This window comes from Carcharodon carcharias, chromosome 8 (assembly GCF_017639515.1).
Source record: "Carcharodon carcharias isolate sCarCar2 chromosome 8, sCarCar2.pri, whole genome shotgun sequence".
Lineage (NCBI taxonomy): Eukaryota > Metazoa > Chordata > Chondrichthyes > Lamniformes > Lamnidae > Carcharodon > Carcharodon carcharias.
The window spans coordinates 144202186-144228140 of record NC_054474.1 but is presented as its reverse complement, the minus strand read 5'-3'; the positions used below and the strand labels follow the sequence as shown (position 1 = coordinate 144228140).

Below are 25955 nucleotides of genomic sequence, written 5' to 3'. Positions count from 1 at the left end.
CAATCTATGTCCCTATGGTTACTGACCCTCCTGCCACTGGAAACAGCTTTACCTTATTTACTCTGAAAACCCTACACAACTTTGTATACCTCTATTAAATCTCTCCCTTAACCTTCTCTGCTCTAAGGAGAGCAATCCCACCTTCTCCAGAGTTTCATATGAATTGAAGTTCCTCATCCCTGGAACCATTTTAGTAAATCTCCTCCACACCTCTCCAAGGTCTAGGCATCCTTCCTAAAGTGTGGTTCCCAGGAGACAATACCATCCACAAGCTGGGGCCAACTGTGTGAATTCAGGAAGTATAAGAACAGAAACAGGGGAGGGTACATGGTATATTTTATTACACTCAGCACTGAGTAACAAATTCAAACTGAAAGGGTTCCAAACACAGGGTGCCTTGATCCCCCCTGTGAAGGTCCAAGAGACACCGCCCATAATCGGCTCATGTGTGAATCAGATCAGGACTAAACCTGCACCTCCAACACTGAAACCTCCAAGGGCCTATCTGAAAAATCCCAGAGTCTCCTCTCTCAGTAACCAAAGGTTGGCTTCTGAAAGCTGAGAGTCCTTGGAAAATGAACAGAATATCAGACAGCTACTCGAGAGAACGCGATTTGAAGATAGAATCCTCAGAATTGGCATTCAGACAATATTTGGAACACAACAAATATTCAGCTGTTACTGATCTAAAGTTAATATAAGCTAACCTGTCAAAAACACAGGGGGAAATTCAGCTCCAAAAGTCCCAAATGGTCCCAGGAACACTTGCTTTCATCCTACAAACTGTTAAAGTATTAACATTGACAGAGAATGTTTACAATTATCAGTGAAGTTCAATCTAACAAAAGGGATAAAGTTTCATTTATACAAAAATAGATTTCTGTAGACTTTTTTTTTTGATTTTCCTTAAGTGTTCGTAGTGTCAACACAGACCAATCGCAATCATTTCTCAAAACAGATTCGGCAAACGTACAGTGGTGGCCTTGCCTGTTATTGTGGCTCCATTCACTGAGGAAGCGAGGAAGCGGCAGCGGGTGAGGCAGGGCAGGGAGGCGGGGCAGATGGTGAGCCAGGGAGGCAGGGTTAGAGGGCAAGGCAAGGAAGCAGGGGCAGAAGGTGAGGTAGAGAGACAAAAAGAGGATGAAAGAGGCACACATAGAGCTAGAGAGAGCAACAGAAAAAGATGGACAGAGACAGCACAGGGCAAGGCAGACGGCTGAAGTCTAGACAAGCGAAGGCAGGTGCAGGCAGGCAAGTAGAGGACAAAAAGGATGCCTGCGTCATGTGCCAAATTTCTAGGATCGGTGCACATTCAAACTTGCTTCACACACTGTCCTCTTGCTCTGTGTTTAGAGTGTGTTCTGAGTGGTGAGTATTGGATAACTGTGTTTACAAATGTAATTTTTAATTTTCCTTTTTTGTACAAAATTGCTGCACGCAAAATATTCAAATTTCAGGTTAAAAATCAGGTGTAAAACAGAGAGCACAAGGTCAGGAGAGAACCCGTGTAAAAACCTGAAGATCACAGCTCACTGGGAAAGTGGCGAAAGGAAGAGGAGGGAGGTGGTGAGGAGTTGATGTACAGGGAGGCGGAAAGGTGTGGTGGGAGGTTGATATACAGGGAGCGGGTGGGGCACGAATGGGGAGTTGATGTACAGGGTGGGGTTACAGGGAGACAGTTATTGAAATTTAAACCTGAATTATCCAAGTCTTCTGAGAATAGGCATGGAGTTGTTCAGGGTCAAAGGGGATGAATCTCTAATGGGATCCCCTTCCCTCCTCTCCACAATTTGGAAATTCTCAGGTGCAGGAAAAGCTTGGCCTGTTAAACACTTACTGGGGATTGGAAAATCGAGGGAGACAGTTGCAGCTTTTAAATGGCTGCAACTCTCCATTAAGGGAAAAGCGATTGTGCTGAAAAAGAGGATTAATTGTTTTTAATAGCTCACGTGGGTACCACATCTGCCTTTGATGCTGAGAGCTGGCGTGCACAAAATGAGGATGTTCGTTGATGGGATTGAATTACAAGTGCCCAGCTGATAGAAGAGAGGGAGACTGGGGAGGGAAAAAGGGAAGAGGGGGGAAAGGAAAGGAAGGGAAGGGGCTGAGGCAGGTCCCACATCTGGCTGCACGGGAAGCAGTTTGCTGGTAATCTGTGTAACAAAGCTGAGCGTGTACCTCACATTTCTTGTAGGGCCCAGTTAACCATGGCATTACCCTAGGCCGGGAATCCCCACACATACCACGAGGTGCTGCTTAAACACCACGTGCAATTGGTGCCATCTTTGCACACACTCCTTCATGTGCCAGGGCTGGTGTGACAGCAACACAGCCTGAGGTTCCCAACAGTCAAAGTGCTCCTTCACTACACACCTGACCTTCCAATCTGTGGACCATGCAAACTACAGCTTGGGTGCTGGGGAGGAGGAATGAGTTGAGAGAGTTAGTGTACAGGATGGGAGGGGTAAATGAGTTAGTGTGTTCGGGGAGATTTGCAGCTATCAGTCCAGATGCAGCTAAACATTTCTTCTCGAATTTTTCGAAACAAAGCTATTTTTCGCCTCACCTCAGCATTTTGACATGACTTCACTAATCATTGGTTGTTAATTAAAGCTTTCATTAGCAGCAAAGAATCCTCAGAAGTCGAGCCTCGTTCCCACCCAGTACTTGACAGAGTGGGAGGTGGCAGCAACACATAGAAACAGCTCAAGACCAGCGTTCCCGTTGGGAGAGCGGGAGTGAAACCAGGCACTGGTCATCTGTCAGATAATGGCAGTGATGGTTTAACTAGTTTGAAGCTGAGTTGTGTAAAGAACTGCATTCAGCTGCCCCTCCTGCTAGGATTTCAATAAAATAAAACCTCTTATTGCTCTGAAAAATATAAAAGATGAACAAATACTGGATATATTGCATTAGACATTAAGTTGGCAGACCAGGTGCGAGAGTGAGAGTCACTGCCATGAGTTTAAAACGCATAAACATGCTGTGATTATTAAGCAGGTCTCTCTCCAGCCACCTCAGTGAAACAGCAGAGAACCAATCAGTGCCCAGTTTGAGTGAATCCAGTCAGCCTAATGATACAATGAAGTCAGCAAAAGGGACAGTGTGACAGGAGGTCAAATCCCTTCTTGCTTCGCAGAGGGAGATTCAGACCAGGACTGGAGGTCATCCAGAGTTTTTTGCAAAGTCCAAACCTCCGGCATTGACAATGCACATCGACAGGATCAACCCGTCACCACTAAGCCATGACACACAAACCGAGAAGAGATTCAAGAAAAAGTGAAGTAACCTTGAGCACTCTCAAGGAGGTGCGAGTGTGCATGCACACAGATTCACACACGTATGCAAAGACATCTCAGCTTATCTCAAGCTGTGATACATCGCGGACCCAGAGACCCTTGCAGAGTATATATAAACAGTAGAGAAAATGATTCCTTTGTCATCTGATTATTGAGGTGTTAAAAGTTTGGGAAGAGGCTGTAAATGCAGAGGGGGAGGCTGAGGATCTTGAGGTGAGCTCCTACAAAACGATGGAAGTCTGTCCCTGGGCAGCAATCTTCTTCACTGCTGCTTTAAGTTATTTGATGAGGAGCTTCCAGCATCTCCATGAGGAAAGTGTCAATGGGTGTGTCTCCGATCAGCTTGAAGAAGAACAGGTGTTCAAGACATTTCAGTCCAATTGAACGCAGGGCTGGCAATCGTAAGAGGAGCTTAGCAAACCTGCACATTAACAGAGGACAACGTCAGTCACAACAACAGTGTCAGAAAAAGCACCATGTAAAACTCAAACAGAATACAGTCATCACTTACAGCAACTTACAGGCACACATAGGGCCAGCAGCAAATGCTGCCAAGATCTCTAGCAGCATTCATAACAGTGAGTGGCTGAACTACACAAATCAGAAAGACCTCACATACCACCTCAGCCTGTATTGAGCTGGTTCTCCTACCCACATACACAGTCAAAGGGTTACAATGAGCACTTGTACAGCCAGGACCAAGGTAAAGTTTAACCAATAGAAACATTGGTTCCAGTTCTTCATCACAAACCAGCAAGTCACAGTGAAAATTAAGTCAAGAGAGTCCATGATCAGTCACTGCTCTCCAATTGTGCAATAGCTGAGCAGCATTCACTGGGTGAGTGGTCAGTTCAGTGAAGTACTGGACCCGCACCCCAGTGAGTGTCAGTGTGTGTGGGACTCGTACCCCAGTGAGAGTCAGTGTGTGTGGGACACGTACCCCAGTGAGAGTCAGTGTGTGTGGGACACGTACCCAGTGATAGTCAGTGTGTGTGTGGGACCCGTACCCCAATTTGAGTCCGTGTGCATGGAACCCATACCCCAGTGAGAGTCAGTGTGTATGGAACCCATACCCCAGTGAGAGTCAGTGTGTGTGGAACCCATACCCCAGTGAGGGTCAGTGTGTGTGGAACCCATACCCCAGTGAGAGTCAGTGAATGTGGGACCCGTTCTGCAGAGAACAGAAAATAGTCCAGCTGAACATATAATTGTGGCGGCTGAGAATGACAAGATTCCACACCATTCACTCCAACTGCTCTACCTCTACCCGGATAGAGTGACGCACACGGGCACTGACTGACCTGCCAGGCTGCTCTGGGTATTTCTGTTTGCAGTATCCTTCCAGTGAAGCATAGACCTTCTCACGGAGAGCCTCCACCTCGCCGGGATTGGACAGGCCTTTGGCATCTATAAGGAACAGAGAATTGCACAACTTACACAATACTGCTTTCTCCCTCACTGTTGGCTTGTAGAGATTGGAGGATGAGAGAGGGGGAATGGAGCTCCATGTCACTACAAGCCCTGTGAGAACAGGAGATCCCTCTCAGTCGCGGGAGCAGTCAAAGCCTAAAAGTAGTTGCACTGTCCTGCTTTTTGCACTCTGTGGCCAGTTACAACCTTACCTGGTCAATTCATATCACTGTTTAAACATAATCAGTAAGAATTATACTGAATGATTCTAACTAGTCCAAGATAGACTGAGATAAAGGTTAAGACATGGGTTCAAAGCGGGGACAATTTTTCAGATGTGTTTAAGACTGATTCCTGGATGCGTGTGGAAAGGAAAGGAGCATTGGTAATTCAGTCTGGGTAATGAATGAGTAATAGACTTCAAAATACGAGAACTGGAAAATAGTGATCACAACATAGTTAAATTCAAACTAAGAATAAAAAAAGGTGATGAAGAATCAAAGTTTGGGGTTCGGTACTGCAAAAAGGCAAATTTGAATGGGAAAGCAAAGATCTCGGCAAATTTAACAGCCCAGAGACTTTAGGCAGCAGAACAGCAGTGGGAAACCCTCCAAATGGATAGAAGTAAATATATCACTTTACCATGAAAAGTGGGGGGGGGGGGCGGTGTTAAAGACTTAAAAGCAGGTGGAAAGATTAAACCCATATTAACATAAATTTAACAGAAGGCTTGTGATCAAGTTAAAAGTAAAAATATTGAAGACAACCATGATTTCGTAGAATGAAACAACACAGGAGGCCGTGTGATCCATCACGGCTGTGCCGCTTCTTTGAAAGAGCTAGCAAATTAGTCCCACTGCCCCCTTGCTCTTTCTCCATAGCCTTTTTCATTCCCCACCTTCAAGTGTTTATCCAATTCCCTTTTGAAAGTTCTTATTCAATCTGCTTCCACCGCCCTTTCAGGCAGCACCTTCCAGATCACAATAACTCACTGTGTAAAAAAAATTATTTTCATCTCCCCCTCTGGTTCTTTTCCCGATTACCTTCAATCTGTGTCCCTCTGGTTATCGACACATAGTCATGAGGAACATTGAAAATGTAGTGCAAATGTGAAAGAGGAAATAGAAAACTACCAGCAGATCATATGAAAGAGAATAATAATGGCTTTTATAAATATATGACTAAAATATAGTTAACAATAGGGTTAGTTCACTCAAGGATGCAGGACGGAGTCTGTGGGCACCAGAGATTTTGAAGTAAATATTTGTTTTTATTTGTTCTTGCAACATGGGTGTCGCTGGCTGGGCCAGCATTAATTGCCCATCCTTAGTTGCCCTTGAGAAGGTAGTGGTGAGCCACCTTCTTGAACTGCTGCAGTCCATGTAGTGTAGGTACACCCACAGTGCTGTTGGGGAGGAAGTTCCAGGATTTTGACCCAGTGACAGTGAAGGAACAGTGATATATTTCCAAGTCTAGGTGGTGAGTGGCTTGGAGGGGAACTTGGAGGTGATGGTGTTCCCATGTATCTGTTGCCCTTGACCTTCTAGACAGTCGAGGTTACATGTTTAGAAGGTGCTGTTTAAGGAGGCTTGGTGAGTTGCTGCAGTCCATTTTGTAGATGGTACACACCACTGTATGTCGGTGGTGGATGTTGAAGGTGATGGATGGGGTGCCAATCAAGCGGGCTGCTTTGTCCTGGACGGTGTCAAGCTTCTTGAGTGTTGTGGGAGCTGCACTCATCCAGGCAAGTGGAGAGTATTCCATCACACCCCTGACTTGTGCCTTGTAGATGGTGGACAAGTTTTGCGGAGTCAGGAGGTGAGTTACGCACCACAGGATTCCCAATCTGCTCAGCTCATGTAACCAAAGGATAGACGCAGGAAATGCAGCAGCTAATTTGCACACAGCAAGATCACATAAACAGTAATGTAGTATTAACCAGATAATCTGTTTTAGTGATGGGCCGAGAACTCCAAATCCTGACAGTCTTTGGGAGTTTCCACGCACACAAACCAAAAACCTGGGGGTCTGATCTAACATAAATTGGGGGTTTTTGTAGGATTTTGAATTCACAGGCGGATATAAGTGCTGGTGCTTGCTGAGGTTAAGGTTGATAAGATTTCTACGGTGAATTTTACTATACTGATTAAAAAGCAGAATGGCTTTGTCAATTGATAAAGACTTTTCTGGAGAGGGAAGACTTATCCCTGGTGATTTGCACCAATTAACCAAGGTTCGGTTAATCGCACTAGCAGAAAAGTTAGAGTTAGAATTAAAAGCAAGGGCTAAGAAAGCAGAAATAATTGAGGCAATAGCACAGCATCTGGATCGGAAAGAGAAGTTAATCCAGATGCTAATATAGTTGAATTAGTGAGAATTCAGTTGCAGATGTGACAACTTGAGACAGAATGAGAAAGAGAACATCAAAAATTCAAACTGGAAAAAGGAGAAAGAAAAAGGGAAATGAAAAAGCTCAAAATGGGAAAAGAAAGACAGATGTAAAAGTTTAAACTTGAACTTCAGGGAGAGAAAGAAATCAGGCAGAATGAACTGGCTAGAGGAAAGTTTAGGTTATGGACTAAGGAGAGTCTAGTAGATTGGATGAGGAAGGAAGTCCCATTTGGAAGTTTGATTTAACTAATAGCCTTCACATAACGCCTAAATTCACTGAGGATGGAATTGAGAGATATTTTATCTCATTTGAGAAGCCTACAAAGTTAAAGTGGCCAAAGGACTTTCATTTTGCAAAGTGGCTTTGCCCGGAAGGCTGTGCATGTGTACTCTAGCCTTTCGGAAGAACAATCCTCAGATTATGAGGTGGTTAAAACTGTGTTAATGCTTACGGGCTTGTCCCTGAAGCAAATGCTACGACTGGGATGGGAGCAGTGTACTGTCTGTCTGTTGTTCCACTACTCCATGGGTCACAACATATATTTAAATGCTTTCTCCAGCTCACGCAACGGCCAATGTTGTACTTAGTTTCAGAATGACCACTCAATGCCCAGGTTTCTTCAATAAACAACAAAATTATTAGTTTATTATAAAAACCAGACTTGACAAGTAGAAGGCAAATTTTATTAAGATACAGTATGAAATATGAAAGTATAATAATTACTCTAAATACCTTAACTCATTCATATATATATATACATACCACCACCCCCTCCCCCCAAAAAATAAAAGAATGTTGTCAAAAGGTTAAAAGTCAATGGTTCAAGGGAAAAGGATAAATGGTGGAGTCCTCGTCCGGGGTTATACAGTTGGTCTCTCAGCATTGGTCTGCTAAACAATTGATGTCTCTTGCACCATTTTTCAGGTGGACTTTGAGGAAAACTTTCGGTCAGTTGACTTCACTTTTTGCTTTGGACAGGGTCAGGAGCTTCAACAACTTTTCCCAAACAGTTGATTCTTCTTATTTTCCCCCAAAGCAAAACCAGCCAATCAGCTTTCAAACACAGTTTTCAAAGCCTGTTTTTTTCTCAAAGTCATAAACCACCATGTGACCCTTTTGTAAACAGTCCGCCAGAGTCAAGGGGTTCTCTAAAACTGCTTAATTACCTTTTCTTGTAAAATATAATATTTTCCAGGAACAGCAGCAACCAGAGACCTTGCATTAACCCTTTAAGGGACAGTGTCTTTTAAGAAACACAGTCTTCCAGAATGTTCCTAGTCCATGAAGATGAACCATTTCCTGTGATTAAAGCATTTATGGCACATATCATTTGAGTTTCTAAGATATGGAAGCAGTGGTTCTAGTAGATGAGTATGATATATCACATAAGCAGTTAGGGGGCAGTAGATCTCCATTTGTAAAGGGGGAGGAATAGAAGAGTCTAGCTTCAGGCAGAAAGCAGAAGCCATTCCAGTCAATAAAAATGACAGTGTAGAGGATGAAAGTGATGTAAAAAAACTAGTATGCTTTTATTGCCAAAAGACAGGGCATCTCAAAGCCAGTTGTTGGAATCTGAATGGCAAACTGGTGGAAATAATAGAAGGCGTCTTGAGAAAAGGCTGCACCAGAAAAGAAAATGGGTGTTAAAACAGTGGCAATGGTACAAGTGAAACATGTTCCCTCAGAACCTACTAGACTGGGGAATGGGGTCAGGATAGTCAAGGGGATTCTTCCTTGAATATTGCTAAAGTGAGTCAGGTCACTGGAGGTTATAGAGGTTTGGACTTGAAGGGTGAAGTGTTCCTTTACTCCTCTAACAAAACAAGTAATTTGAGAGACACTGGGGCAGATCAATCATTGGTGGCGGCTGATGATACAACTTGTGTTCCAAATGTTTGATGAAGGAAAAAATATTAATAGGGGGTATTCGTGGGATTTATGAACCTGTTCCCTTGTGTAAAGTCAATGTACAAAGTGACTTAAGTAAACAGAATTGTTACTGTGGCATTTGTTTCTATTTACCCATGGAAGGGGTAGATTTTATGTTGGTAATGATTTAGCCAGCATAGACGGTAACATGGTGACAACTGTGTTGCAGTAGCTGCTTGATCATGCTGATTTTGCCAACCTTCCCAAAATTGCTGTGGCCAAACACAGGAAGCTTATTGCTGCTAATGAGCAATTGAAGGAAAGGCTGATCAGGGTGGAGGACCAACTTTCACACACAAAAGAGGTGTTTGATCATGAAAAATGAGAACAGATGAGAACATTTGAGTACTAATCACAGGAAGTAGAACACCTAGGATTGCCAACTATGATTAAGTGTATTCCTGGGGATTTCCTCACAAGGCTTGCCCCCACTTTCCAGCCATTCATTGGCCAACACATTCTTCCTTGTGATGCACTACCTTCCTATGTCAATTAGAAAGCAAAAAGGCTTATTACCCAATTGGATGATGTTTGACTATCAGCCAAACAGTCTTCCCCCATTTTATGTCTGGTAAGAGAAATGTTCAAAGATTTTTTTTTTAATCTTTTTTAACATCCCCATGATTTTTCTCCAGGGGGTGCACAGCAGTGACCTAGAGATTGATCTTCAATTCCTTGAGTCTCCAGACCAATCCTGGAGGGCTGGCAACCCTAAGAACACTTAAATGAGGAGTTGGAATGTCTAAATGATAAACTTGCAGAAGCAACTTCAACAAAGATGGATTTTCAGTTAAAACCTGATGAACTTAAAGTATCAGAAGTCTCTACGAAGTATTGTGAAAAATACTTTGAACAGGAAAAGGAATTGCTGATGAATAAGAACAGTTGGTTTAATGTGGAATTGAAAATGAAGACTGATGGACTGTTAGAACTTCATTGTGAAAAGAGCAATGGAATTCCTAAACCCCATGCAGTCCGGAGAATAAAAAAGATGAGATGTGCAGTACGGAAGAGCAGATCCAGACTTTACCAGCAAATAGGGAAATTTGAAGAAACAGATTGAGGATCTAACAAGTAAATTGAAAATGTCTAGCAGCAGTCAGTGACCATGGAAGAAAGATTCAGAAAAGAGCTGAATGCCTCTGGGAAGTTGTTAAGCTTGTATAAAAGTTCTACAGTTAACTCTGAAATGAAGACAACCGAACCGACCAGAGCAGTTGCTGCGCTGAATGAAAAGATTAACAAGCTTGGAAAAGAATAGGAAATTAAGAGAGAAAACAAAAATTTGGGTGAAATTGTGAAAGAAATGGAGATGAAGGTTCCATTTATCAAGCATCATCGAATAGAATATGAACGTGTGCACATCTCTCTGTAAACCAGGCAGTGACTTGAGTAAAGAGAGAAAAACCCTGAGAGCAGGTTTATTCATCGAGTGTTGATTAAAACAATGAGGTGATAATCTGCTGTGGAAGAAGTAAGTGAAGGAGGTAATTTTAAAGCTGGTTGCCATAGCACATTTAATGGCCCACTGAAGGCATGTTTCCATTAACAGAGAAGAAGAATAAGAAAAATCCCATGGTCATCTGCATTATAGTTGAAAGATCTAGGTGAAAGTCATTTCTATCAGATAACTTAGCTAATATGCACCCATATGTGAAAAGGGGAAGACCGCCAGAATTTTGGCTAGATGTGACACAGAGGCTAAAAACCCCTGGTACAAAAGAGAAACACAAACTGGTCAAGGCGTTTCTAAAGAAAACTTTAATATATCTTCACTACCTTTTACAGATCATGAAAGGATTATGGAAGAAAAGAAACATACAACTGTTGATGTTCTATTCAGTTTAAAGAAAGGGTGTAGGAGAAAAGGCAGCTCACATACAGGCATACAAAATAGGAGCAGAAGTAGGCCATTCGGCCCCTCGAACCTGCTACGCCATTCAATAAGATCATGGCTGACCTGCTTGTGTTTCGAATTCCACATTCCCATCTACCCCTGATAACCTTTGATTCCCTTGCCTAACAAGAAACTATCTTCCTCCACCTTAAAAATATTCAATGACCCCGCTTCCACTGTCTTCTGAAGCAGTGTTCCAAAGTGTCACAACCCTCAGAAAAAATTTCTCCTCATCTCTGCCCTAAAAAGGCATCGCCTAATTTTAAAACAGTGCCCCCTAATTCTGGACTCACCAAAAGAGGAAATATCCTTTCCATATCCACCTTGTCAAGGCCATTCAGGATCTTATACACTTCAATCAAATCACCCCTCACTCTTCTAAACTCCAGTGGAAACAAGACCAGCTTGTCTAACCTTTCCTCATAAGATAACCCACTCATTCCAGGTATCAATCTAGTAAACCTCCTCTGAACCGCCTCCAATGAATTTCCATCCTTCCTTATATAAGGAGACCAAAACTGTGCACAGTATTCGAGGTGCGGTCTCACCAATGCCCTGTATAACTGAAGCATAACATCCTTACTTTTATGTTCAATTCCTCTCATAATAAAGGATAACATTCCATTAGTATTCTTAATTACTTGCTATACGTGAATACTAACTTTTTGTGACTCATGCACAAGAACACCTAGATCCCTCTGCACCTCAAATTTCTGCAGTCGTTCCCCATTTAAGTAATACTCTGCTTTTTTATTCTTCCTGCCAAAGTGAACTTCACATTTTTCTACGTTATCCTCCATCTGTCAGATTTTTGCCCACTCACTCAACTTATCTATATCTGTCTGCAATATCCTTATGTCCTCTTCACAACATACTTTTCTACCTTTGCGTCATCTGCAAATTTAGCTACCATGCCTTCACTCCCCTCAGCTAAGTCATTGATGTAAATTGTAAAAAGTTGAGGCCCAGCACAGAGTCTTATGTGACCCCGTTAGTCACATCCTGCCAATAAGACAAAGACCCATTTATGCATACTCTCTGTTTTCTACCAGCCAGCCAATCCTCTATCCAGGCTGATACATTACTCTAAGTTATGATAATTCTATGATGTCTGAATCCTGATAATCTTACTTGTTACATTTACTGGCTTTAGTTTTGGCTGATACAATATGTACAATTCTGGAACAAAATGAAATGTTTATCTAAACAGTATGTAATATGCTATTTGTTACAAGATGATGATGTTAAGTACTTCTTATAAAGAAATTGTAAAGCCATTGTAAAGAAACCCTCGCTATGGTGAAGCTTTCTTTCTTCCAAGGGATCAAGAATGTTACAAAAACCAGACTTACCTCGTTGGAGAGTGGACGGTGTGGGGGGAACTCCAAGTCCCAACAGTCCTTGGATGTTTCTGTACATGTGCAGACCAGAGTGGGTTGTGCATGCGCAATTCAACATTTAAAGTTCTTCGGACAGAGGACAGGCCTAGCACGTGTGCACAAAATGGAAACGGCGTGAAAAACCTGGTCATGGACTCAGAAACACCAACAGGAGAAGAGTCCAAAGCAGGGGACAGGGAGCAGGAACAGGGAGAGGTCCCAGAGGAAGAGGGGACAGGGAGTGGTCCCAGTTAAGCAGAAAGAGGAGCAAAGAAAGATATTCTAAGCAGAAACAGGGCTGTAGTTGGCAGACTAAGTGGTGAGGACTCAGAAGAAGCCCTGGCAACTGAATGAGGCAGCAAAAGGTTGCTGACTCCATGCTCAGGTTGTTAGGGTGAAGGTAACCCTTTGAGTAGTAGTCTTCTGTTTGGTGTAGCCGAAGAGCTGAAACTGTGCTTATGAGTTAACTCGGGAATCCAGGGGAATGGAGTTGCAGGAGACGAGATTGAAAACCTGTGAGCTGGGCAATTGTTGGAATAACTTTTGGAGAGAATTTCAAGGTTAGATCTTCGAAGGAGCCCCTTGTTTAGAGAGAGACAAAGTTTCAACAATATTGGTTGACTCTCAGTCTTACTTACATCTGGGTAAGTTGTTGAGAAATCCGTGGGATCTATCATGGCCGTACCTGCCAGTTTTTGTGCTGTGTGGTGTGTTTGACCATAGTTTTCCTGTTAATTCACATGTAGCTTATATTAACACTAAATGTTAAGAGTATACGATAGATGTTTGATCTTTCTGACCTTGGATACTAAAGTTTATTTTTGTTTGTTCAAAACTGTGGAATCTTGTGGCTTTATTCTCTCAGCAAGTGTCTTGATTCTCAAACTTTGTCTACTTTAAACAAAACATTATTGGTCCCTAACTGGATCTTACCAAAAACCTGGGGGTCTGGTCTAGGATCATAACAAGAATTTAAGATAAATTATACAGATTCTGGACCCCATGAAGTCTCATGGCATTAGATCAAACATGGGCAAGGAAACCTCCTGCTGATTACCACGTACCGCCCTCCCTGAGCTGATGAATCAGTGCTCCTCCAGGTTGAACACCATTTAGAGGAAGCACTCAGGGTGGCAAGGGCGCAGAGTGTACTCTGGGTGACAAACTTCAATGTTCATCACCAAGAATGGCTTGGTAGCATCATTACTGACCGAACTGGCTGAGTCCTAAAGGACATAGCTGCTGGGCTGGGCCTGCGGCAGGTGGTTAGGGAACCAACAAGAGGGAAAAACATACTTGACCTCATCCTCATCAAACTGCCTGCCGCAGATGCATCTGTCCATGACAGTCTCTGTGGAAGTGGCCACGCACAGTCCTTGCAAAGTCCCATCTTCACATTGAGGATACCCTCCATTGTGTTGTGTGGCACTACTGCCATACTAAAGGGATGGATTTCAAATATATCTCGCAACTCAAGACTGGGCATCCATGAGGCTCTGTGGGTCATCAGCAGCCGCTGAATTGTACTCAACCACAAATCTGTGACCTCATGGCCCAGCATATCCCCCATTCTACCATTACCAACAAGCCTGGGGATCAACCTTGTTCAATGAGGAGTGCAGGAGGGCATGTCTGGAGCAGCACCAGGCATACCTAAAAATGAGGTGTCATCCTAGTGAAGCTATAACACAGGACTACTTATGTGCCAATCAGCATAAGTAGCAAGTGATAGGCAGAGCTAAGCAAACACAAACCAACGCATCAGATCTAAGCTCTGCAGTCCTGCCACATCCAGTCATGAATGATGCTGGACAATTAAACAACTAATAGGAGGAGGAGGTTCCACAAATATCCCCATACTCAATGATGGGAGAGCCCAGCACATCAGTGCAAAAGATAAGGCTGAAGCATTTGAAACAACCTTCAGCCAGAAGTGCCACTTGGATGATCCATATCGGCCTCCTCCAGAGGTCCCCAGCATCACAGGTGCCAGTCTTCAGTCATTTCAATTCACTCCATGTGATATCAAGAAATGGCTGAAGGCTCTGGACACTGCAAAAGCTATGGATCCTGATAACATTCCAGAAATAGTACTGAAGACTTGCACTCCAGAACTTGCCGTGCCCCTAGCCAAGCTGTTCCTGTACAGCTACAATACTGGCAGCTACCCGGCAATGTGGAAAATTGCCCAGGTATGTCCTGTACACAAAAAGCAGGACAAATCCAACCCGGTTAATTACCACCCCATCAGTTTACTTTCGATCATCAGTAAAGTGATGTAAGGGGTCATCAACAGTGCTATCAAGCAGCACTTGCTTAGCAATAACCTGCTCTTTGACGCCCAGTTTGGGTTCCGCCAAGGCCATTCAGCTCCTGACCTCATTACAGCATTGGTTCAAACATGGACAAAAGAGTTGAACTCCAGAGGTAAGGTACAAATGACTACCCTTGACATCAAGGCAACAGTTGACCGAGTGTGGCATCAAGGAGCCCCAACAAAACTGGAGTCAATGGGAATCACTGTAGTCACACCTAGCACAAAGGAAGATGGTTGTGGTTGTGAGAGGTCAATTATCTCAGCTCCAGGACATCACTACAGGAGTTCCCAGTGTAGTGTCCTTGGCCCAAACATCTTCAGCTGTTTCATCAGTTACCTTCCTTCCATCATAAGGTCAGAAGTAGGGATGTTCGCTGATGATTGCACAATGTTCAGCACCATTCACAGCTCCACAGATACCAAAGCAGACCATGTCCAAATGGAGCAAGGCCTGGACGATATCCAGGTTTGGACTGATAAGTGGCAAGTAACATCAGCGCCACACAAAGTGTCAAGCAATGACCATCTCTAAAAGGAAAGTCAGTGTGTGGAACCCATATTCCAGTGAGTGTCAGTGTGCCTGGAACCCCATAGCGTGTGCGTGTGAACATCTCCAACAAGAGAGAATCTAACCATCATCCCTTGACATTCAATGGCATTACCATCACTGAAATTCCCACTATCAATATCCTGGGGGTTACCATTGACCAGAAACTGAACTGGACTAGCATAAAAATACTGTGCCTACAAGAGCAGGTCAGAGGCTAGGAATCCTGCGGAGAGTAACTCACCACCTGACTCCACAAAGCCGTCCACCATCTACAAGGCACAAGTCAGGAGTGTGATGGAATACTTTCCACTTGGCTGGATGAGTGCAGCTCCAATAACACTCAAGAAGCTTGACACCATCCAGGACAAAGCAGTCCGCTTGATTGGCACCCCAGTCACAAACATCCACTCCTTCCACCACCGACGCACAGTAGCAGCAGTGCGTATCATCTACAAGTTGCACTGCAGGAACTCACCAAGGCTCTTTAGACAGTACCTTCCAAACCCACAACCACTACCATCTAGAAGGGCAAGGGCAGCAGATAGATGGGAACACCACCACCTGGAAGCTCCCCTCCAAGTTACTCATCATCCTGACTTGGAAATATATCACTGTTCCTTCACTGTCACTGGGTCAAAATCCTGGAACTCCCTCCCTAACAGCACTGTGGGTGTACCTACACCAAATGGACTGCAGCAGTTCAAGAAGGCCGCTCACCACCATCTTCACAAGGCATAAGGGATGGGCAATAAATGCTGGCCCAGCCAGCCAAGCCCACATCCCGTAAATGAATAAGAAAAAACAATATCAATTCAGCCACAGTTAGAGACAGTGTGCAGCTCAGGCACCCCAGTCTAGATAATAGACTGAAACCAAAGAGGTTGAACAGTGCAGATTCCCCAGGACAGGAAGAGCAATAGGAGTTATAAAAGGAATAATAACGTCCCTCCCGTACCTGGATTGAAAAGTACGATAGCTCGCAAACAGCCCAGCTCCGTCTTGTCCATTTGCATATCACGCATTTTAGAAACAAGTTCTGTCAGAACTCTGGAAAAGATTAAAGGTTCAAAATAAAACAGAGCTGGAATCCCCTGGGATTATCTGAATAAAGACGCATCTAGTTACCCCACAACTCAGCTTTCAGATTCAAAACTACTCCCTGCTGCCGTGGGTAATTTTAAATCCCCTCCACCCTATAGCTACCTTGCAGGATGTCACTGTTTCTCTATAACTGTGCGAACTACCCACCCACCTAAACCTCCCCCCTTCCGTGAGTCAGGGATTAAAGGAGCTCACCTGTCGAAGATGGCCCCCACTCCAGCGCTGTGTGCACTGTTCCGGTGGACATGGAGACCAGTTGCCAGCAGAATGCCATCTTTCACAGTGATGGAACGATGAGAAAATGAAGCAATCAGCAGTTCATTCCAGCCTGTGGACACAATACAATTACACCAAGTGAGACATGGTGCCATACCGAAGACCCACTGCTCACTGATCACAGTTCTCGGAATCCTCACCTCCTGTGCTCCAGCCCTGCATGTTCCACATGATATAAACTCTTCCACTGCTGCCCACCCGCTCAATACTGTCACAATTTTCATTTTAATCTGGCTAACTAATCCCCCCTCATCAGCCCCTGGGCACTAAGACCAGTTATAACAGTCTTTTTCTGCAGCCTCAGCTGAGGTGAGTTCTACTCCTTTTGTATGAGAGGCAGTGTGTTCCTCCACTTGTCAAGCAACATCATTATGCCTGTGTGATGTGATTGCACAATAAAGTCACAATCACCATTCAGTACGACCAGGAGTGTAGGGGGAGAAGCACTAAGTGAGTGAATGTGGGAGAGAGGATCCCTCACTAAACGTCTCTGCCTCTTTCTTTCCTCCTTTATGATGCTCCTTAAAACCTACTTCCATGACCAAGCTTGTGCTCACCTTTCCTAACACCTTATGTGATCACTGTCAAATGTTGTCCAATAACAGCAGTTTGCATTTATATAGCATCTTTAATGTAGTAATACATCCCAAAGCACTTCACAAGAATGTAATCAAAGAACAATCCTTCAAAATGCTGAGTTTAGCTCATCTCCCACTTCTGGTAATGAGCTCAGAATCAAGCGGGGTTGCTTTGTCCTGGACGGTGTCAAGCTTCTTGAGTGTTGTGGGAGCTGCACTCATCCAGGCAAGTGGAGAGTATTCCATCACACTCCTGACATGTGCCTTGTAGATGGTGGACAGGCTTTGGGGAATCAGGAGATGAGTTACTTGCTGCAGGATTCCCAGCCTCTGACCTGCTCTTGCAGCCACAATATTTACATGGCTAGTGCAGTTCAGTTTCTGGTCAATGGTAACCCCCCAGGATGTTGATAGTGGGGAATTCAGCGATGGTAATAATATCCAGACAGTCATAATGAGAAATGGACAGCTTGGAGCTTTAGAGAGTGCCAAAAGACAACTAGCATGGGCAGTACAGCATGGGTTAGTGCACCCGATATGGTTACAGGATGGTGGCGTGAACCAGGCTGGTATGTTTGAAGAGTTTCAGGGTAAGATCTGAAAAAACAAATGCTGGTTACCTGCCCGCAAGAGGATAACCTGGTCGTCCAATGGGAGCTCGGAGAAGTGTGGAATCCGTTTGGCCCACTCGACCAGCGTGAAGAGTTGCTTGTCAGCTGCTTGGCAGATGTTGGTGACTGGGTCGTTTGGCTGGCAGGAAAAGAGGAAGTGATAACAATTAGACATGCACTACAGCAGGAATTCCTCCACCTGCAAGGACGAAGCATGCACAAAAATAAAAGCTTAGTCCAAGAAACATCTCCATTTCTATAGTGCCTTTCAGATTTTACAGAGGAACATAGGAAATCATGACTAATCCGTATCTTAACTCCATTTGCCAGCCTTTAGTCCATAACCCTTAATCCCCCTCACTCAACAAAAACCTATCTCATTCTCAATAGCTCCACTGACCCCCAGCCTGCACAGCCTTTGAGGGAGAGGGTTCCAGATTTCCACTCCCCTTAGCGTAAAGTAGTGCTTCCTGGTATGACCCTTAACCAGCCTGGCTCAAATCTTGTGGCCGCTTGTTCTAGACTTTCCCACAGGAGGCAATGGTTTTCGTTCCTCACTTTGAACACCTTCATTAAATCAGCCCCCAACCTCCCAATTAGAGCCAGCTCACTGTGGTAACATAGGAAAGGGAACAGCCAACTTGCACACAGCAAGATCCCTCAAGGAGAAATGTGAAAATGGCCACCATCATCTGTTTCAGTGCTGGTGACTGAGAGATAAATAGTGGCCAGCACAGGACAAACAACTCCCCTTACACTTCTTCCAATCATGCCAAGGGAGCTCTTAGATCTCCTCTGAAAAACAGCACTTGCCTCTGTCACAGCATCAGCACTGAGGGAGTGCTGCACTGTCGGAGGGTCAGTACTGAGGGAGTGCTGCACTGTCGGAGGGTCAGTACTGACGGAACACGGCACTTTCAGAAGGTGAGTACTGAGGGAGAGCTGTGCTTTTGGAGAGTCAGTACTGATGGAGTGGTGCACCGTCAGAGGGTCAGTACTGAGGGAGGGGTGCACTGTCAGAGGGTCAATATTGAGGGGACACCGCACTGTCAGAGGGTCAGTACTGAAGGAATACCGCACAGTCAGAGGGTCAGTACTGAGGGAATACCGCACAGTCAGAGGGTCAGTACTGAGGGAATACCGCACAGTCAGAGGGTCAGTACTGAGGGAATACTGCAGTGTCAGAGGGGCTGTACTGAAGAAGAGTTGCACTGTTGGAGGGTCAGTACTGAGGAATTGCTGCACTGTCGGAAAGTCACTATTGAGAGATCACCGCACTGAGGGTCAGTACTGAGGGAGCACCACACTGTCAGGGTACTGAGGGAGCGACGCACTGTCGGAGGGTCAGTACTGAGGGAACACCGCACTGTCAGAGATTCAGTGCACAGGAAGTGCTGCACTGTCAGAGGGTCAGTACTGAGAAAAAGCTGCAATGTCAGAGGGCTAAAACTAAGGGAACACCACACTGTCAGAAGTTCAGCATTGAGGGAACACTGCACTGTCGGAGGGTCAGAGCTGAGGGACACCGTACTGTCAGAGTACTGAGGGAACACCGCACTGTCAGAGGGTCGGTGCTTATGGAGTGCTGCACTGTCAGAAGGTCAGTACTGAGGGAACACCACTGTGTCAGAGCAGCATTACTGAGGGAGGGCTGCACTGTCGGAGCGCCGCACTGTCAGAGGGTCAGTATTGAGGCAGCATTGCACTATCGAAGGGTCAGTACTGAGGAAACATCGCATTGTCAGAGGGTCAGTACGGAGGGAACACTGCACTGTCGGAGGGTCAGTACTGAGGCAGCCTGCACTGTCAGAGGGTCGGTACTGAGGGAGTGCTGCACTGTCAGAAGGTCAGTACTGAGGGAACACCACTGTGTCAGAGCGGCAGTACTGAGGGAGCGCTGCACTATCGAAGGGTCAGTACTAGGAAACATCGCATTGTTGGAGGGTCAGTACTGAGGGAACACCGCACTATCGGAGGGCCAGTACTGAGGCAGCCTGCACTGTCAGAGGGTCGGTACTGAGGAAAGCTGTACTGTCAGAGGATCAGCACTGAGGAAAGCTGTACTGTCAGAGGGTCAGCACTGAGGAAAGCTGTACTGTCAGAGGGTCAGCACTGAGGAAAGCTGTACTGTCAGAGGGTCAGCACTGAGGAAAGCTGTACTGTCAGAGGGTCAGCACTGAGGAAAGCTGTACTGTCAGAGGGTCAGCACTGAGGAAAGCGGTACTGTCAGAGGGTCAGCACTGAGGAAAGCTGTACTGTCAGAGGGTCAGCACTGAGGAAAGCTGTACTATCAGAGGGTCAGCACTGAGGAAAGCTGTACTGTCAGAGGGTCAGCACTGAGGAAAGCTGTACTGTCAGAGGGTCAGCACTGAGGAAAGCTGTACTGTCAGAGGGTCAGCACTGAGGAAAGCTGTACTGTCGGAGGGTCAGCACTGAGGAAAGCTGTACTGTCGGAGGGTCAGCATGAGGAAAGCTGTACTGTCGGAGGGTCAGTACTGAGTGAGTGCTGCACTGTCGGAGGGTCAGTACTGAGGGAGTGCTGCACTGTCGGAGGGTCAGTACTGAGGGAGTGCTGCACTGTCGGAGGGTCAGTACTGAGGGAGTGCTGCACTGTCGGAGGGTCAGTACTGAGGGAGTGCTGCACTGTCGGAGGGTCAGTACTGAGGGAGTGCTGCACTGTCGGAGGGTCAGTACTGAGGGAGTGCTGCACTGTCGGAGGGTCAGTACTGAGGGAGTGCTGCACTGTCGGAGGGTCAGTACTGAGGGAGTGCTGCACTGTCGGAGGGTCAGTACTGAGGGAGTGCTGCACTGTCGGAGGGTCAGTACTGAGGGAGTGCTGCACTGTCGGAGGGTCAGTACTGAGGGAGTGCTGCACTGTCGGAGGGTCAGTACTGAGGGAGTGCTGCACTGTCGGAGGGTCAGTACTGAGGGAATGGTGCACTGTCGGAGGGTCAGTACTGAGGGAGTGCTGCACTGTCGGAGGGTCAGTACTGAGGGAGTGCTGCACTGTCGGAGGGTCAGTACTGAGGGAGTGCTGCACTGTCGGAGGGTCAGTACTGAGGGAGTGCTGCACTGTCGGAGGGTCAGTACTGAGGGAGTGCTGCACTGTCAGAGGGTCAGTACTGAGGGAGTGCTGCACTGTCGGAGGGTCAGTACTGAGGGCGTGGTGTGCCATCGGAAGGTGAGTACTGAGTTAGCGCTGCACCTTCAGAGGCGCAGTATTGAGGGAGAGCTGCACTGTTGGCACTGCAGGCACTGGAATTCATTGGTGTGCAGTGCACCTACTCACCGAGCTGCTGGCCATGCCAAGGTTAGAGTCAATGTAAGTCTCGGTCTTGGGCTCGACAGCCAGCTCAGCCTCCACTATCTTCTCCACAGGCATGTCTTCGTTTGCACTGCTCGTCGACTCCACCTCGTTCTCATTCCTATCCTTACCTCGCTGCCTCTCTTCTTGTACCGCTGCAGGCGAGAAAGGGGATAACTGTTGCGGGCCCAGTCCAACATCACTCAAGAAAACTCCTCGTGACTATGAAAATATCTCATACAGCAATCATATTTCAGGAACTCCTTGATTACATATTTCCCAGGCTGTGTTGACTTTAGTTAAAAGCATTTTTTTTTTACCTTCTCCTGCCCTGTTCTCCCCCATTGAACGTGCTGGGGTATGTGTTCCACAGTTGCTCGGCATCCTTTGATAAGCTATTCAACTGCAAAGGCATCAAGGACCATCCCAATCTTGTTATTACCCCATGTTCATTAATGAGACTCACCAGACAGTGTCCAGGAGGAACTCGGGATAATTCTTGTCTCACTGAACCAGGGGAACTTACACCAGTTGTTGTGCCTCTCCTGTTGTCTAGGTGAGGTCTTAGCACAGATCAGGAGCTCACCTGGTTCTCAACAAGACGTACAAGGAGGAGCAGTAATTGCACCTTCGGTTAACAGGAAAATGCAATGTTACAATCCAGATCTCATCACAGAACAGCCAGCCACTAAAACTAAACAATTCAATTATTAAGGGGTTCAGGAACAGAGACACCTGAGAATTCAGGCACAAATCACAGAATCTGATAAAGCTGTTAAAAAAAAACATATAGGATCCTTGACTGCACAGACAGAGGTACAGAGTACAAAAACAAGGTTACATTAAGCCCTTCAAAAATTGCTGGTTAAGTCCTGGCTGAAGGTCTGTAGTCAATCCCGTGCACTACGTTTTAGGAATGATGTCAAGGCTTTGGAAAAGGTTGGGAGAAGATTCACTAAATGTTTCCAGGGATGAGGGTTTTCAGTTATTTGGGGAGACTGGCGAAGCTGGGATTGTCCTTAGAGCACAGAAGTTTAAGGGGAGATTTAATAGAGGTGTTCAGAATTATAAAGGGTTTTGATAAAGTAAATAAGGAGAAATTGTTTCCAGTGGCAGGAAAGTGGGGACCAGAGAACATGGATTTAAGGTAATTAGCTCAAGAACCAGAGGGGGAGGTGAGTAAATGAGACCAAAGCAGTACTCCAGGCATAGTCTCACCAATGCCCTAAATAATTGTAGCAAAACTTCTGTACTCTTTACTGCACAATGTATTTGCAACAAAGCCAATATACCATTTGCTTTTCTAATTGCTTTTGCTACGTGAGTGTGAGTGTCAGTTGTGGCTTAGCGGTTATTACTCTCATTTCTGAGTCACAAGGTTGAATTCAAGTCCCACTCCAGCAGTTGTGCACAAAACTCTAGGCTGACATCTGGTACAGTACTGCCAGCTTTCAGATAAGACATTAAACCTGTCAGCCTTTCAGGTGGATGCAAAAGTCTCATGGCACTATTTTGAAGAAGCACAGGGGAGTTCTTTCTGGTGTCCTGGCCAATATTTATTCCTCAATCAACATCATAAAAAATAGGTTATCTGGTCATTATTACATTGCTGTTTGTGGGATCTTGCTGTGCACAAATTGGCCATGTTTCCTACATTACAACTTCAGAAGTATTTCATTGGCTATAAAGAGCTTTGAGATATCCAGTGATTGTGAAAAGTGCTATATGAGTCTAAGCCTTTCTTTTAACTTGCATGTTCACTTTGTGATTCACCCAGGAAACCCAGGTCCCTCTCAACATTCCCCATTCTCTCATCATTCAAAAAAAATTCTGCTTTTTCATTTTTCCTAAGTAGATAATTTCACACACTGCCACACTGTATTCCATCTGCCATGTTCTTGCACATTCACTGAGCCTGTCAATATCCTCTGCAGCCTCTTTGCATCCTCCTCACTGTCTGCTTTCACACAGAACTTTAAATCATTAGCAAACTTGGATATGTTAAACTCAGTCCTCTCATCTAAGTCATTGATATAGATTGCAAATAGCTGAGCCCAAGTAGTGATCTTCGCAGTACCTCACAAGTCACAGCCTGACAACCTGAAAACATCGTGTTTACTCCTGCTCTGTTTTCTGTCCATTAACCGAGTAACCATGCTTAACCCATGCTAATATATCCTCCTCAACCCTAATTTTATGGAATAACCCTCATGTGGCAGACAGCTTATCAAATGCTTTTTGAAATTTCAAATACACTACATCCACTGGTTCCTCCTTATCGCTATCAGTTACATCCTCAAAACAATTTCAACAGCTTTCTCAAAAATACTTTTCCTTTCAGAAATATGTGCAAACTCTGCCTAATTATACAATGATTTTCTAAGTGTCCGGTTACCATAGATTTCAGCATTTGGCTTCCTACAGGTCGAGTATCCTTTATCCTTGGAGCCATTGCGTTTCGGTACTCAGGTATTTTCGGTTTTTGGATCTACCGTATATATGGTCGGTCTAGGCCTGCTTACATTATAATAGCCTAAGCCTAGGCTAGCTATAGTCTACAAATACGAGGTTGTTTCTCCATTTACCAATTCTCGCACACCCTACTTTTTACCTGTTATCACTTATTACACCTGTAATATAATACTACATTGCTTCATTAACATACAAATTAACTGCATCACTGATCAAAAAGTGGTTTGGTTTTTGAATGTATGGATAAAGGATATTCGAGTGCACTGATGCTAACTGGCCAAGAGTCTCTTGCTCCTTTTGTAAATAGTGAGATTGTTTGCTAGCTTCCAATCCTTGGCAAATGTTCTACATCCCAAGGAAATCTGGAAGATCAAAGCCATTGCATCCACTATCCCAGCAGCTATCCTTTTTAAAACCCTAGGATTAGACAGCGAGCTCCAGGGGAATTCTCACACTTTGTCCTATTAATTTCCCCAGTACTATTTCTTTACCTAGCCTGACTTTTTCAAGCTCCTCATTCTCACAAGTCCCTTAATTCACCATTATTTGTGGAATGCTTTTTTTCTGCCTTCTATCATGACACCAGTACCAGAAACAAAGATTCTACCAGATACAAAGTAGGGATTTTTTTTTGTTTAATATCTCTTTTGTCATTTCCATATGCCCCAGTTGTGTTTCCACCTCTCTGCCTCTACTCAGCTCACGTTTACTTTCAGTAATCTCTTCCTAATTACAAACTCTCAGACACATTTACAACCTGTTCTTATGTCTCTTGCTTGGCTCCTCTCATTCTCTTTCTCCTTTCTTGATCAATTTCTTGGCCCTCCTTTGCTCAGGTTTACAACTCCTTTTTGTAACATTAAAAGCCTCTTCCTTTAATCTAATACTAACCTTAAACACTCCTGGCTAGCCAAGGCTAGACCTTCCTACCTCTGGAGTTTTTGTGTCTTAAAGGAGCATATAATATAGCACAGCGGTGTAATACAGTGACAGGCCAGTCCCCACCAGTACTGTACCCCAGTGTTACACAGTAACAGACCAGTACCAACCTGTACTGCACCCCAGTATCATACAATGACAACAGGCCTCTCCCCACCAGTATTGTTCCAGAGTGTTATACAATGACAGACCTGTACAGGCCTGTATTGTGCCCCAGTGTTATACAGTGACAGACCTGTCCCCACCAGAATTTTATCCATGTTATACAGTGACAGGCCTGTCCCCACCAGTACTCAACCCCAGTGATATACTGACAGACATGTAACCACCTGTGCTGTACCCCAGTATTATACCGTGACAGACCTGCATGCACCTGCATTACTCCTCAGCATTATGCAAACATACAAATTAGCAGTAGGCCACACAGCCGCTCAAGCCTGCTGCGCCATTCAGTAAGATCATGGCTGATCTGATTTTAACTTCAACTCCACTATCCCCGGTAACCTTTCACCCCCTTCCTTATCAAGAATCTATCCGCCTCTGCCTTCAAAATATTCATAGACCCTGCTTCCATCACCTTTTGTGGAAGAGAGTTCCAAACACTCACGACCCTCTGAGAGAAAAATTTATCGTCATCTCTGTCTTAAATGGTTGACCCCTTATTTTTAAACAGTGACCCCTGGTTCTAGATTTTTCCACAAGGGGAAACATCTCCACATCCACCCTGTCAAGACCCCTCAGAATTTATATGTTTTGATCAAGTCACCTCTTACTCTTCTAAACTCGAGCAGCCACTAGTCTAGCTTGTCCAACCTTTCCTCATAAGACAACCCTCCCATTCCTGGTTTTAGTCAAGTAAAGCTTCTCTGAACTGCTTCAAATGTATTTACATCCTTCCTTAAATAAGGAGACCAACATTGTATACAGTACTTCTTCAAAAACACTGTATACAGTACTGCAGATGTGGTCTCACAAATGCTCTATATAACTGAAGCATAACCTCCCTGCTTTTATATTCAATTCCCCTCACAATAAATGATAACATTTTATTAGCTTTCCTAATTACTTGCTGTACCTGCATATTAGCCATTTGAGATTCAGGCACTAGGACACCCAGGTCCTTCTACATCTCAGAGCTCTGCAATCTCTTACCATTTAGATAACATGCTTCTTTTTTATACATTTTTTATCCTGCTAAGATGGACAATTTCACATTTTTCCACATTATCCTCCACTTGCCAGATCTTTGCCCAGCCACACAAACTATCTATATAGCCTCCTTATGTCCTCTTCAGAACTTACTTTCCTACCTATAGTCGTTCAGTAGTACAAATTTGAGTGTTGCTGAAAAAAGAGACATGTTGGAGCTTTTCACTTTGCACTCATCAGAACAATTTGCAAGAAAATACCAATGTCAACATATTAATATTGTATGAAGCTGCAGCACTATATCAAAGCGATCTAGACCTGCCACCATTGTGTGAATCCGTATTCATTGAAC

At 44.7% G+C, this 25955-nt stretch overlaps 1 protein-coding gene across 5 annotated transcripts in view; it reads right to left on the bottom strand.

Annotated features, from left to right (window-relative positions):
* Positions 1–319: 319 nt before the first annotated feature.
* The window catches only part of LOC121280908 (retinoic acid receptor RXR-alpha-A), a 109847-nt gene continuing 84211 nt past the window's right edge, over positions 320–25955 (bottom strand). For all 5 annotated transcript variants that reach the window (XM_041193304.1, XM_041193305.1, XM_041193301.1 and 2 more), the window contains 6 exons: positions 21029–21198; positions 17749–17878; positions 16470–16602; positions 16129–16220; positions 4601–4706; positions 320–3720 (listed from right to left, as the gene is read on the bottom strand). In XM_041193304.1, coding sequence (XP_041049238.1) covers positions 3573–3720; positions 4601–4706; positions 16129–16220; positions 16470–16602; positions 17749–17878; positions 21029–21198 — 779 coding nt within the window. In that variant the 3' untranslated portion in view covers positions 320–3572. The remainder of the gene's footprint in view (positions 3721–4600; positions 4707–16128; positions 16221–16469; positions 16603–17748; positions 17879–21028; positions 21199–25955) is intronic.